At 46.6% G+C, this 12,739-nt stretch overlaps 2 protein-coding genes across 2 annotated transcripts; one reads left to right on the top strand and one right to left on the bottom strand.

Moving 5' to 3' along the window:
* The first annotated feature begins 282 nt into the window (after positions 1-282).
* On the top strand, positions 283-3,052 carry LOC123050039 (germin-like protein 4-1). The gene is made up of 2 exons (XM_044472883.1): positions 283-493; positions 2,093-3,052. The coding sequence occupies exons 1-2, from the start codon at positions 361-363 to the stop codon at positions 2,770-2,772; spliced, it is 813 nt and encodes a 270-aa protein (XP_044328818.1). The 5' UTR covers positions 283-360; the 3' UTR covers positions 2,773-3,052.
* A 128-nt stretch (positions 3,053-3,180) lies between these two features.
* On the bottom strand, positions 3,181-4,749 carry LOC123050040 (uncharacterized). Its single transcript, XM_044472885.1, has 3 exons — positions 4,469-4,749; positions 4,074-4,369; positions 3,181-3,944 (listed from the first exon to the last, which is right to left on the bottom strand). The coding sequence occupies exons 2-3, from the start codon at positions 4,143-4,145 to the stop codon at positions 3,333-3,335; spliced, it is 684 nt and encodes a 227-aa protein (XP_044328820.1). The 5' UTR covers positions 4,146-4,369; positions 4,469-4,749; the 3' UTR covers positions 3,181-3,332.
* Between the last annotated feature and the right edge of the window lie 7,990 nt (positions 4,750-12,739).

The raw sequence follows: 12,739 nt of genomic DNA, 5'->3' as shown, positions 1-12,739 counted from the left end.
ATTAATTTCCACAATGGATATTTAGGCACGTGGTTACTCTGTATAAACAAACAGTTAGTGGGGCTGCGAGGAAAAATCAGCACATCATACGTAAGCTAGCAATGTTAGTAGCAATATCGTGGATGCCTACTCAAACTACACGGTGATATTAGTGACCGATTATAATTGTTGCTAGTGTACCATGTTGTTGGTAGAGCATGCAGCTAGCCCACTACTCCCCGGCCACCTTTATGCCTGTATAAATAGGCACCCCGATACGTGCTTCCAGCGTACAATTACCAAGCTCAACTCACCAGCTTAATTACCTTGACAGACATTGTTAGGTCTTGTGTTAGTGAAGCTAGCTAGGTAAGAAAAACCATGGCGGCTTCCCGTGCCTTGGCTGCACTGCTTGCTGTGGTGGTACTCATGGTCTGCTCTCCGGCGCCTCGTGTTCTCGCCACTGACCCCACCCAGCTCCAAGACTTCTGCGTTGCTGATATAATGAACCCTGGTATATACTGTAGATATATTCATCTTCTGATTGATTACATGCTTAATTACTTTCATGCATGCAGCATGTTTGCATGCCTACATATGCATGTGCAAACACGCGTGACGTATACGTGTTGTTATAGTTTAGAGCATATTTATTCCTAAATTTAGTCTTAAAAATATATATTTCTAAATTGATTGTAAAATTCTTATATTTAAGTCAGCAATCTTTTTTTTTTTGAGCAAAAAGTCAGCTATCACAAGCGTCAATTTTTTTATTTATGATACACCAGTTTTATGGGAAAATTTTGATTTGAGCGGCCCAGTATTTTTCATCCAGCTAGTAATATATTTTTAGCAAAATCCAGCTAGTAATCGTGCAGAAATAATGCCACTAATTATACATCCCCTAAAAGACCTAATTATATACATAAAAAGTGTTTGTGGAAAAGGTTTTTTCAAACAATATTGTTGACGCAGGCAAATAATTCATAATCAATTTGGAGCTTTCAGGTAATTGATTGGAGACTTTTCAAAATAGTCATGCTGTGACGCGCAACACCAAGCAATAGTTTGATGCGTAGAATCATCAAGATCTACGTTTTTAAGTATATTATTATTATCCAAATGATAAGTGTCACACGTGTGGCACGAATTATTCTGGTCCTGACGATTTTTACAACTAAACTTGCCATACGAAAAGAAAAAATAAACTAAAAAAACTGAAACTTGCTATCTGAAAAGAAAGTTGCCATGCTTGACCACTACAATTGCCATCCTCGCGTCACTGAACTCCATAAGAAACGTTCGGAGTTGCCATGTGTTCGTGCCACATGTGTGGCGTTTATCAGGTAGAAATTTACAGTTATACATCCAATGGTCCTAGAGAAATGTTATACCCTCCCCTAATGTCTCCTATACTCATACATTTTGCCTCTTAAGTAGAGAGAGTACTTTTTAATGTCATCGAGTACTTCTGCTTTTTACACTGTTGTTTTCTCCTCTTAACAAAAAGGCGAACCGTGCAGGAGAGCTGCATGTGTTGTATTTAGAGAAGTTCTTACTAATTTTTCATGTGAAAACATAAAGAGGTTACATCTTAATTTGCTCTGGAATTGTCAGACATCGTTTCAAATTTAACATGCTATACGATGATCGATATATGCAGACATAAACAATTTATTGTGTTTCCTATTATTATTTCTGATTTGATATATACTACTCATCAAATAGCATGTAAAAGTACATGCTCTTTTGTAGCTTTCCTACACATCAATAATATTAAAGATATTTTCTAAAAAAAACTGTTAAATATAATAAAAGTTGTCAAATGTAAAACCATATTTGGACATCAAGTGAACAATTTCTTTTGTTCATGTGTCTATCAGTTAGATTAGTCGAATCACTAGCATCCAATAAAATATACTCCCTCCTTCCACAATATAGTGAATATAGACTTTTAGAAAGAGTCAAACATCACAAACTTTGACCAAGTTTATGAAAAAGAAATGACATCTAGAATGTCAAACATATATCATTAGAATTCGTCATGAGTTGTAGTAGTAATATGCAACATGGTAAGATTTAATTTTGGGTGTGCAACTGTGTATACATGCAGTGATTGTGAATGGGTTCGTGTGCAAGAACATGAAGATGGTGACGGCGAACGACTTCTTCTTGCCCGGGCTTAACAAGCCGGGCATGTTGAACGCTCAGGGCTCGGCGGTGACACCGGTGACGGTGCGGCAGCTGCCGGGGCTGAACACGCTGGGCATCTCAATGGCGCGCATCGACTTCGGGCCCAACGGCGGGCAGAACCCGCCGCACACACACCCCCGTGGCACCGAGATCCTCACCGTGATCATGGGGCAGCTGCTGGTGGGGTTCGTCACCTCCAACCAGCAGGACGGGAAGAACCTGCTCTTCACCAAGCAGCTGGTGGAGGGCGACGTGTTCGTGTTCCCACAGGGGCTCATCCACTTCCAGGTGAACAACGGCAAGGTGCCCGCCGTGGCCATCGCGGCGCTCAGCAGCCAGGACGCCGGCGTGATCACCATCGCCAACGCCGTCTTCGGGTCAACGCCGCCCATCAGTGACCTCATCCTCGCCAAGGCCTTCATGACCGAGAAGGACACCGTCGACTGGATCCAGGCCAAGTTCGCGCCGGCCATGAGCGGCAACAGCAGCATGGGAGGAGGCGGCTACGACATGCCGCCCGGCGGCGGCGAGGGCGAAGGCGGCAACAGCACCGGCGGCGGTGGCGGGTACTACCCTGGCATGCGCAAGCGGAAGCCCTAAGCACGGACAGGACGGCCGGCCATCCACGCGCTTATACTAATAATTAATGAATAATTTAAGTACAAGTAAACAAAGAAAACATGCATCAAACCAGTACTTAGTACTTACTACTGGCTTAATTTACGATGTGGTGTAGTTACTAGTAAGTCGTGTACCACCAGCAAGTGTGTTTGTGGATCGAGGAGGAGTACGTAGTACTACGTGCTACCTCCCGGCCGGTCGTGTAGAATAAACGGTGGCTAAACTTCAATATGAATAATAAAGTCCAAGGTTTAATTCCTGTTTTCTTTAGCCATCTGTGTTTTAATCTTGTATTTTCCGACTGTTTCCCTCTGCGCATCATGGCGCGTCGACTAGATATATACGACAGCAAAACAGACCTCGAGTCCTCGACAACAAAAAGGTGACACGCAAAAACCAGACATCCTAAACCGTACTATTACTACATACCCTAATCCTAGTGAGCGCTCTCTGCAAGTCGTATAAATCCCCTAACTATCCGGCAAATCTATTCTATAGGCTCCCCGAACCACATCGAAGTGCACCAGAGACCGCGGGTCTCACGGCTCTACCTGCCCGCTCGTCGTCGCCCCCGTGCTCCATGGCAAGTTAGTGGTTCCGGCGGCGGCGCAGGAATGCTGCGGCCGGTAGGTACATGGAATGTTGCCCGTGCCCAAGAGGCCGCCGAGATGTCCGCCGGCGTACCCATCCTGCTCCACCGCGTAATGCGCAGCATGTAGGTAGCTGGTGGCCGGCTGGTACATCATGCTGTTGTAGCTGTATCCTACTCCTGCAACAGGAGGCGCCACCTCATACTCCAGCGGCGGCGGCATCGGCATGTACTCATCATCCCAGATGTATTGGATGCCATTGTAGTCATAGTCGTCTACCATCATTGTCTCTGAGCGCGGCGGTTCATGCTGCTGCATCTGTGGTCTCTTCCTGGAGCGACCGGTTTGCTCTAGATCGTCGAACACGTACGTCTCATCTCCTTTCTCTGGCCACGCCGTCTCCGGCACCTCGGCGCTCTGAATCTGGACTAGATCGGCGCCGCTCTGCGCCTTGCCCTTCCTTTTCCTGCCGCCTGCCTTGCCCTTAGCCTTGCCGCCTGCCTTTTTCTTCACGTCGCAACGCTGACTCTTCTGTATCGTGCACAGCACCCACTCACCAAGCTGCGATGCAACAAATCATATACGGAGTAGATATGAATCATATGATCTTCGGTCGTCGGCCTATCATGCACGCACGCACGGACACGCATGGAGGAGGGAAGAGGAAATAAAATAGATCAACGGAAACACCTTGTCGATGTTCTTGTCATTGGCCTCTGCCTCTGCCTCGGACGTGCGGTTCTCGTTCTCGTACTCGTACATGGTCCAGTGGGTCGGCTCGTCCGGCCCGGTGTAGAACACCAGCGTCCTCGCGCGCCCGACCAGCTTGCCGCCGGGGCGGATGGGGATTTCCCTCACGGGGCCCGTGGCCTTCCAGAAGCCCTTGCCCGGCGTGGTCCGGTCCGGCCGGCTGCCCGTCGCGTACTTGCGGGTCCGCTTGGTGAAGAAGTACCACCGGCCCCCCTCCCCGAAGTCCCTGAACTCATCTGCAACATCAAATCATGCTTTAGCTTGCATTCCAAATCAATCAACCCAACACTAGTAGTCATGGTGTGTGCTGATGATGGGAGAGATCGAGTGCGTACCTGTGATCTTTTCCGGGCGGTAGTCGGTGATGGGCGTCACGTCGTTGAAGATGGGCAGGTGCGGCGGGGCCGTCCAGCTTCGGGCGAAGGTAGTGGACGATGAGCTCGTCTTCCGACGGGGCGAAGTGGTAGCCCGGAGGCAGGTTCAGCAAAACACGTTGTTTCCCTTCCATGATTTGCACGTACGGCCGGCCGGCCGCCCGCACGCACCTGGCCCACCTCGATCGACGGCGAGCCGCGGTTTTAGGTCGATATGCAGAGTCGCATCCGATTCCTCTTGGGACAGACGATTCCGTACCCGGGTAGTAATCCGACGATGCTTTATATACCGGCCGGACCGAGCGAAGCCCACGGCCTCGTGGTGGCCGCGGACTCCCCCGTTACGGTAATGATAACTCCCGAACGTTCCGGATTTAAACATGGCAACCCGAACATTTTAGGTGGCAAGTTTAGTTTGCATGACATTAGGGAAACATGGCAATTTTCTGACAAAATAACGAAAAAGGAAAAAGTTGCCATCCCCTATTAACTAAAGTTGACATCCCTACAAACTAAAGTTGCCATGTAAAAACGTTCGGGACGAAATGCTCAAAATCCGAACGTTCGGGAGTTATTGGATTCCTATGGATAAGGTCGTGTTTGGAAGCCAAATACAGTATACAGCCCATCAAGATTTGCTTGTGGATCAATCAATGTAATTAATAGTAACACAAATGATAAGTGCTACACGTGTAGCACGAAGCAATCCCGCCATGACGCATTTTCTGCCGTCAGATATGTTAGCACGGATCTTGGTACAGAGTTGATGACACGTCACACTCATTAGTCGTTTGGGCTGGGCGCCTCACGGAGCGAACGTTTCCGGCTCCTCTTTCCCCATCACCATGCAGTCCTCTCCCCCGCCGCCCACTCTCCCCACTCACTTTGCACCTTATCCAAACGCCGCCGCACTTCAACCACTCTGCACCCCGTCGTTCACACGCGGCACCGCACCGCCGCCGCAGACGCGCCACTGCACCACCTACCCACGACGCACCCCCTCCAACTCAGTGACGCGCCTCCTCGAGGTGGGCGGTGGCGGCCTCAAGCGCACTCCCGGCGCTGCACTCCATCGACGCTGCCCACACCACCCCATGCGACTGAAGGAAATGTTCCCTAGAGGCAATAATAAAGTTTTTATTTTATATTTCCTTATATCATGATAAACGCTTATTATTCATACTAAAATTGTATTAACCAGAAACTTGATACATGTGTGGATACATAGACAAAACACCGTGTCCCTAGTAAGTCTCTACTAGACTAGCTCGTTAATCAAAGATGGTTAAGTTTCCTAGCCATGGACATGTGTTGTCATTTGATGAACGAGATCACATCATTAGGAAATGCTGTGATGGACAAGACCCATCCGTTAGCTTAGCATATTGATCGTTCAGTTTTATTGCTATTGCTTTCTTCATGTCATATACATATTCCTTTGACTATGAGATTATGCAACTCCCGGATACCGAAGGAATACCTTGTGTGCTATCAAACGTCACAACGTAACTGTGTGATTATAAAGATGCTCTACAGGTATCTCCGAAGGTGTTTGTTGGGTTGGCATAGATCGAGATTAGGATTTGTCACTCCGAGTATCGGAGAGGTATCTCTGGGCCCTCGCGGTAATGCACATCATAATAAGCCTTGCAAGCAATGTGACTAATGAGAAGTTACGGGATGATGCATTACGGAATTAGTAAAGAGACTTGCCGGTAACGAGATTGAACTAGGTATGAAGATACAGACGATCGAATCTCGGGCAAGTAACATACCGATGACAAAGGGAATAATGTATGTTGTCATTACGGTACGACCGATAAAGATCTTCGTAGAATATGTGAGATCCAATATGAGCATCCAGGTTCCGCTGTTGGTTATTGACCGAAGAGGTGTCTCGGTCATGTCTACATAGTTCTCGAACCCGTAGGGTCCGCACGCTTAACGTTCGATGATGATTCTATATTATATGAGTTATGTGATTTGGTGATAAAATATTGTTCGGAGTCCCGGATGAGATCACGGACATGACGAGGAGTCTCGAAATGGTCGTGAGGTAAAGATTCATATATAGGACGATAGTATTCAGACACCGAAAGTGTTCCGGGGGTACCGGGTACGTATCGGGTCACCCGAAGGGGTTCCGGGCAACCCCCGGCAAACTATATGGGCCTAATGGGCCAAGAGAGGGACAGACCAGCCCCTAAGGGGCTGGTGCGCACCCCTATAGGCCGAAATAGGAGGGGAAGGAAAGGAGGGAATGGAGAAGGAAAGGGGAGGATTCGGCCTCCACCTTTCCTTCCCTTCCCCCCTCTCTTTCCTTCCCCCTCCGATGCATATGGAAGGGGGGAGGCCGACTTGGAGGAGGTGCCCAAGTAGGATCCCTCCTACTTGGGGCGCCCCTTGCTGCTCCACTGCCCCTCTCACCTATATATATGTCGGGGGCACCGCTAGAACACACAACATTGATTCTTAGCCGTGTGCGGCGCCCCCCTCCACAGTTTATGCCTCCGGTCATATTGTCATAGTGCTTCGGCAAAGCCCTGTGTGGATCACTTCACCATCACCGTCACCATGCCGTCGTGCTGACGAAACTCTCCCTCAACACTTTGCTGGATCAAGAGTTCGAAGGACGTCATCGAGCTGAACGTGTGCAAAACTCGGAGGTGCCGTACGTTCGGTGCTTGATCGGTCGGAACGAGAAGAAGTTCGACTACATCAACCGCGTTGTCAAACGCTTCCGCTTTTTGTCTACGAGGGTACGTAGACGCACTCTCCCCCTCTCGTTGCTATGCATCTCCTAGATAGATCTTGCGTGAACGTAGGGAAATTTTGAAATTGCATGATACGTTCGCCAACAGTGGCATCCGAGCCAGGTCTATGCGTAGATGATATGCACGAGTATAACACAAAGAGTTGTGGGTGGTGATCGTCATACTGCTTACCACCAATGTCTTATTTTGATTCGGCGATATTGTTGGATGAAGAGGCCCGGACCAACCTTACATGACCACGTTCATGAGACCGGTTCCACCGACAGACATGCAACTACTTTTGCATAAAGGTGGCTGGCGAGTGTTTGTTTCTCCAACTTTAGTTGAATCAAATTTGACTGCAGCCGGTCCTTGTTGAAGGTTAAAACAGCAAACTTGATAAATCACGTTGTGGTTTTGATGCGTAGGTGAGAACGGTTCTTGCTAGAAGCCCGTAGCAGCCACGTAAAACTTGCAACAACAAAGTAGAGGACATCTAACTTGTTTTTGCAGGGCATGTTGTGATGTGATATGGTCAAGACTAGATGTGATATACGCTATTGTATGAGATGATCATGTTTTGTAAACGTTGTCGGCAACTGGCAGGAGCTTATGGTTACCGCTTTATTGTATGAAATGCAAACGCCATGTAATTGCTTTACTTTATCACTATGCGTTAGCAATAGTTGTAGAAGCAATAGTTGGTGAGACGACCACAACGCTACGATGGAGATCAGGGTGTCAAGCTGGTGACGATGGAGATCATGATGGTGCTTTGAAGATGGAGATCAAAGGCACAAGATGATGATGGCCATATCATGTCACATATTTTGATTGCATGTGATATTTATCTTTTATGCATCTTATTTTGCTTAGTATGGCGGTAGCATTATAAGATGATCCCTCACTAAAATTTCAAGGTATAAGTGTTCTCCCTGAGTATGCACCGTTGCTATAGTTCGTCGTGCTGAGACACCACGTGATGATCGGGTGTGATAAGCTCTACGTTCACATACAACGGGTGCAAGGCGATTTTGCACATGCGGAATACTCAGGTTAAACTTGACGAGCCTAGCATGTACAGACATGGCCTCGGAACACTGGAGACCGAAAGGTCGAACGTGAATCATATGGTAGATATGATCAACATAGAGATGTTCACCATTGAAGACTACTCCATCTCACGTGATGATCGAACATGGTTTAGTTGATTTGGATCACGTAATCATTTAGATGACTCGAGGGATGTCTATCTAAGTGGGAGTTCTTAAGTAATATGATTAATTGAACTTAATTTATCATGATATTACTCCTGATAGTATTTGCATATCTATGTTGTAGATCAATAGCTCGCGATATAGCTCCTATATATTTTTGATATGTTCCTAGAGAAAAGTTGAAAGATGATAGTAGCAATGATGCGGACTGGGTCCGTGATCTGAGGATTATCCTCGTTGCTGCACAGAGGAATTATGTCCTTGATGCACCGCTAGGTGACAGACCTATTGCAGGAGCCGATGCAGATGTTATGAACGTTTGACAAGCTCGGTATGATGGCTACTTGATAGTTTAGTGCACCATGCTTTACGGCTTAGAACCGGGACTTCAAAAATGTTTTGAACGCCATGGAGCATATGAGATGTTTCAAGAGCTGAATAGCTTTTCATGAAAACCACACGTAGATAGAAAAGGTAAGAGTTACACGTGCCAGAAGCGAGGAATACCGCTCGGAAGCCCGATTGAACCTGTCCTCATTCACTGCTATCTCCATAATTGGTATTTCAAACGCATGCCCATGTCAAGAGGTATGAGACCTTTGACAAGTACTTTTCCTAGAAGATGGAGGAGAATAGGTCAACTAGTGAGCATGTGCTCAGAATGTCTGGGTACTACAATCGCTTGAATCAAGTGGGAGTTAATCTTCCAGATAAGACAATGATTGACAGAGTTCTCTAGTCACTATCACCAAGTTACTAGAACTTCGTGATGAACTATAATATGCAAGGGATGACAAAAAACGATTCCCAAGCTCTTCGCGATGCTGAAATCGGCGAAGGTAGAAATCAAGAAATAGCATCAAGTGTTGATGGTTAACAAGACCACTAGTTTCAAGAAAAAGGGCAAGGGAAAGAAAGGGAACTTCGAGAAGAATGGCAAGCAAGTTGCCACTCCCATTAAGAAGCCCAAAACTAGACCCAAGCCTGAAACCGAGTGCTTCTACTGCAAAGGAAATGGTCACTGGAAGCGAAAATACCCCAAATACTTGGCGGATAAGATGGATGGCAAAGTGAACAAAGGTATATATGATTTACATGCTATTGATGTGTAAATTTACTAGTGTTCATAGCAACCCCCGGGTATTTGATACCGGTTCAGTTGCTAAGATTAGTAACTCAAAACAGGAGATGCGGAATGAACAGAGACTAGTTAAGAGCGAAGTGACGATGTGTGTTGGAAGTGATTCCAAGGTTTATAAGATCACCATCACACTCTCCCTTTACCTTTGGGATTAGTGTTGAACCTAAAATAAATGTTATTTGGTTTTTGCGTTGAGCATAAATATGATTGGATCATGTTTATTGCAATACGGTTATTCATTTAAGTCAGAGAATAATTGTTGTTCTGTTTACATGAATAAAACCTTCTCTGGTCATACACCCAAGGTGAATGGTTTATTGATGTGCTATACAAATGGTTTTAAAACCCTTTCCGCGACGGCATTTGGAACCATCGCCAAGTGAGTGTGGGCGATAGGGGGGTCCTTCCCACACGACCCAGAAACCGTCGGGGATAGGCCCTCCTGGTCACTGGCTGGGGCAAAATGAGCTCGTGTGCGATCTGGCGGGGCATCGAAACCCAATTGTTTCTGTTCGTATGTACATCCCACACGGTGAATCCTAGAAAATCATTCCCGTTCGTATGTATATCACACACAATTCTATGTGTGAAAACGTTTGTGCAAGGTGGCCTAACGCAAACAGTTCGCTGCCGGAAGCCGTGTTTGATTGTTAGTTTATCGAACACGCCTACTTTCTAGAAACTGTGCGGGTTGTTTGAGTTCATCGCCCACGGTGCTGTCTGAGTAACCGTCTGCAATAGAAAACCCCAATAAGCAGGGTAATTAGCCTATTATTGATAATCCATGTACTAATCAAATTGATATTTCTTATAAAACACACAAGATATTTCATATCCGTATAATAGCAAACATGATTTTATAATCGAATTACATCATATAGCTTCGGCACTCAGTTATGCCATTACACAATTGCACCAAGTTTCACATGCAACATCAAAAACCTTTGGAAAGTATCATCATACATGGTAAATAGACAGATGAATCTCATCTGGGAAACTGCAGAAGCAGAAGGCGAATATTGAGCCTTCAGTGATGTTGAATGTCCTTGCAACTTTAGGCCAGTGGCTATGGATAATTGCCCGCCCAACCTTCGTCCTCTTCAGCAAGACTTCAGTATTGTACCATGGGTGTTGAATGAATACCTTCCTCACCTCTTGACCATGCAGGTGGTTTGAGAGGTAATCATCGGTGAACTGCTTTGAAAAGTACTGAATACAAAGATATGCATAAATTGCTGTTATAAATTTTGAAATGGCGCAAGGGGTAAAACAAGGTAAAAGAGTTAGTACCATCCTATAGTTGACTGGTGTCTTCTTAATTGGGCAAACAAAGATCTTGCTGTTATTCGTCGCAAGTTTCTTCATCCTAACAATCTTTCTGAGTTTCTTGACTTGACTGATATTCATGGACATCTCATTTCCCCATATGCAAAATGGGTCGAATAGTGGGTCTAAGCCTCTGACAGCAGGACCTACATGTGCAAGACCAAATTGTAAGAAACCTAAAAATTAGAATGGTTCCTGCAACTGCACAATAATGTGCTATTAGCCAAAGGACCATGCTTGAACAAACCTCGATGGTAAACCGCAGTGTCTCCCATTGTTTCCCTGCAACACACATAAGGAAGATCTTCATCGGGTTAACTGAGAGTTGCCATACTATCAGTAGAATATGCATTGAGTACAGCCAAATTCGATTTATTTCACATGCATAACAATACAAAATTGTACCCACAGCAAATGAAAATCAAATTGCAGAACTGAACCAAACAATTAAATGGACAGCAGACCAAATGAACCAAAATAGTTAACTGAGCACGATATTGCAGAATAGAAACATGTACTAAAAGATAAGACAGTTAACAGAACAAAGAATGCTTGAGAACAGTACTACGAAATGTAGCATTTGTTGGACCAAAGTGTTAACTGAACATTACATTTCAGAGGACCAAACTATTAACTGAACATCAGATTGCATATTAACATTACAGAGGACAAATCACTAGAAAGCATTGGCGGTGGCCTCGAGAAAATAGCACGAACTGTATTTTAAAGTAGACAACTGCGTGGCGGTGTCGATGGTGGCTTCGAAGACGAGGTTCCCCTCCAAGATCTGGCGGTCGGCACGCATGGCAGCCATAGCGACCTCATGCACGCGTGCGGTGCATGCTACTGAGCTCCACGTTATACTATGTGCAAAATGGTTGTGGGCGGCTCTTAATTGGAGGAGGGGGCAGTGATTTCGGCGGAAGGTGTAGCGCCGTCGGTCGGGGCATGTGGGACGGGAAAGGAGGAGGATGGTGTGGGTGGGGTATGGATTACCTGACCATATTGACGAGGCCACGCAGCAAGAAGAAGGGTCGGCGGCGAGGAGGTCGGGCAGCAAGAAGAAGGGTAGCCGGCGAGGAGGCGGCGCTGCAAGAAAAAGGGTCACCGACGAGGAGGCTATGCTGCCAGTAAGTAGCAGTGAAGGTTTGAACTTGGAAAGCAAGGAGGAACAGTGGGAATGTGGCTTTTGGTAGGAGGGAGGGGGCGGGGACATAGATATTTCCACGGTGGCAAAAAAATTTCGCTCGGTGCCGCGAGAAACTGGCACGCAAGCGTTGTTGGGGAACGTAGTAATTCAAAAAATTTCCTACGATCACGCAAAATATATCTAGGAGAAGCATAGCAACGAGCGGGGAGAGTGTGTCCACGTACCCTTGTAGACCGAAAGCGGGAGCGTTTAGTAACGCAGTTGATGTAGTCGAACGTGTTCACGATCCAACCGATCCAAGTACCGAACATACGGCACCGCCATGTTCAGCACACATTCAGCACGATGACGTCCCTCGAGCTCTTGATCCAGTTGAGGACGAGGGAGAGTTCCATCAGCACGACAGCTTGGCGCCGGTGATGATGAAGTTACCGGTGCATGGCTTCACCTAAGCACTACGACGATATGACCGAGGTGTGTAACTGTGAAGGGGGGCACCGCACACGGCTAAGACAAATCTTGGAGTGCCATTGGGGTGCCCCCTGCCCACGTATATAAAGGAGGGAGGGAGAGAGGCCGGCCCTCCTAGGGGCGCGCCAAGTGTAGGCAGTCCTACTAGGACTCCCAAGTCCTAGTAGGATTCCC

Source organism: Triticum aestivum, chromosome 2D (assembly GCF_018294505.1).
Source record: "Triticum aestivum cultivar Chinese Spring chromosome 2D, IWGSC CS RefSeq v2.1, whole genome shotgun sequence".
NCBI lineage: Eukaryota > Viridiplantae > Streptophyta > Magnoliopsida > Poales > Poaceae > Triticum > Triticum aestivum.
This window is presented reverse-complemented; position numbering and strand designations above follow the sequence as displayed.

Excerpts from the sequence above, each read along its gene's own strand:
- LOC123050039 (XM_044472883.1), top strand. The coding sequence starts at position 361 with ATGGCGGCTTCCCGTGCCTTGGCTGCACTGCTTGCTGTGGTGGTACTC. Across the intron at positions 494-2,092 it reads TGCTGATATAATGAACCCTG|TGATTGTGAATGGGTTCGTG; the intron begins GTATATACTGTA and ends GTATACATGCAG.
- LOC123050040 (XM_044472885.1), bottom strand. The coding sequence starts at position 4,145 with ATGTACGAGTACGAGAACGAGAACCGCACGTCCGAGGCAGAGGCAGAG. Across the intron at positions 3,945-4,073 it reads ATGACAAGAACATCGACAAG|CTTGGTGAGTGGGTGCTGTG; the intron begins GTGTTTCCGTTG and ends GTTGCATCGCAG.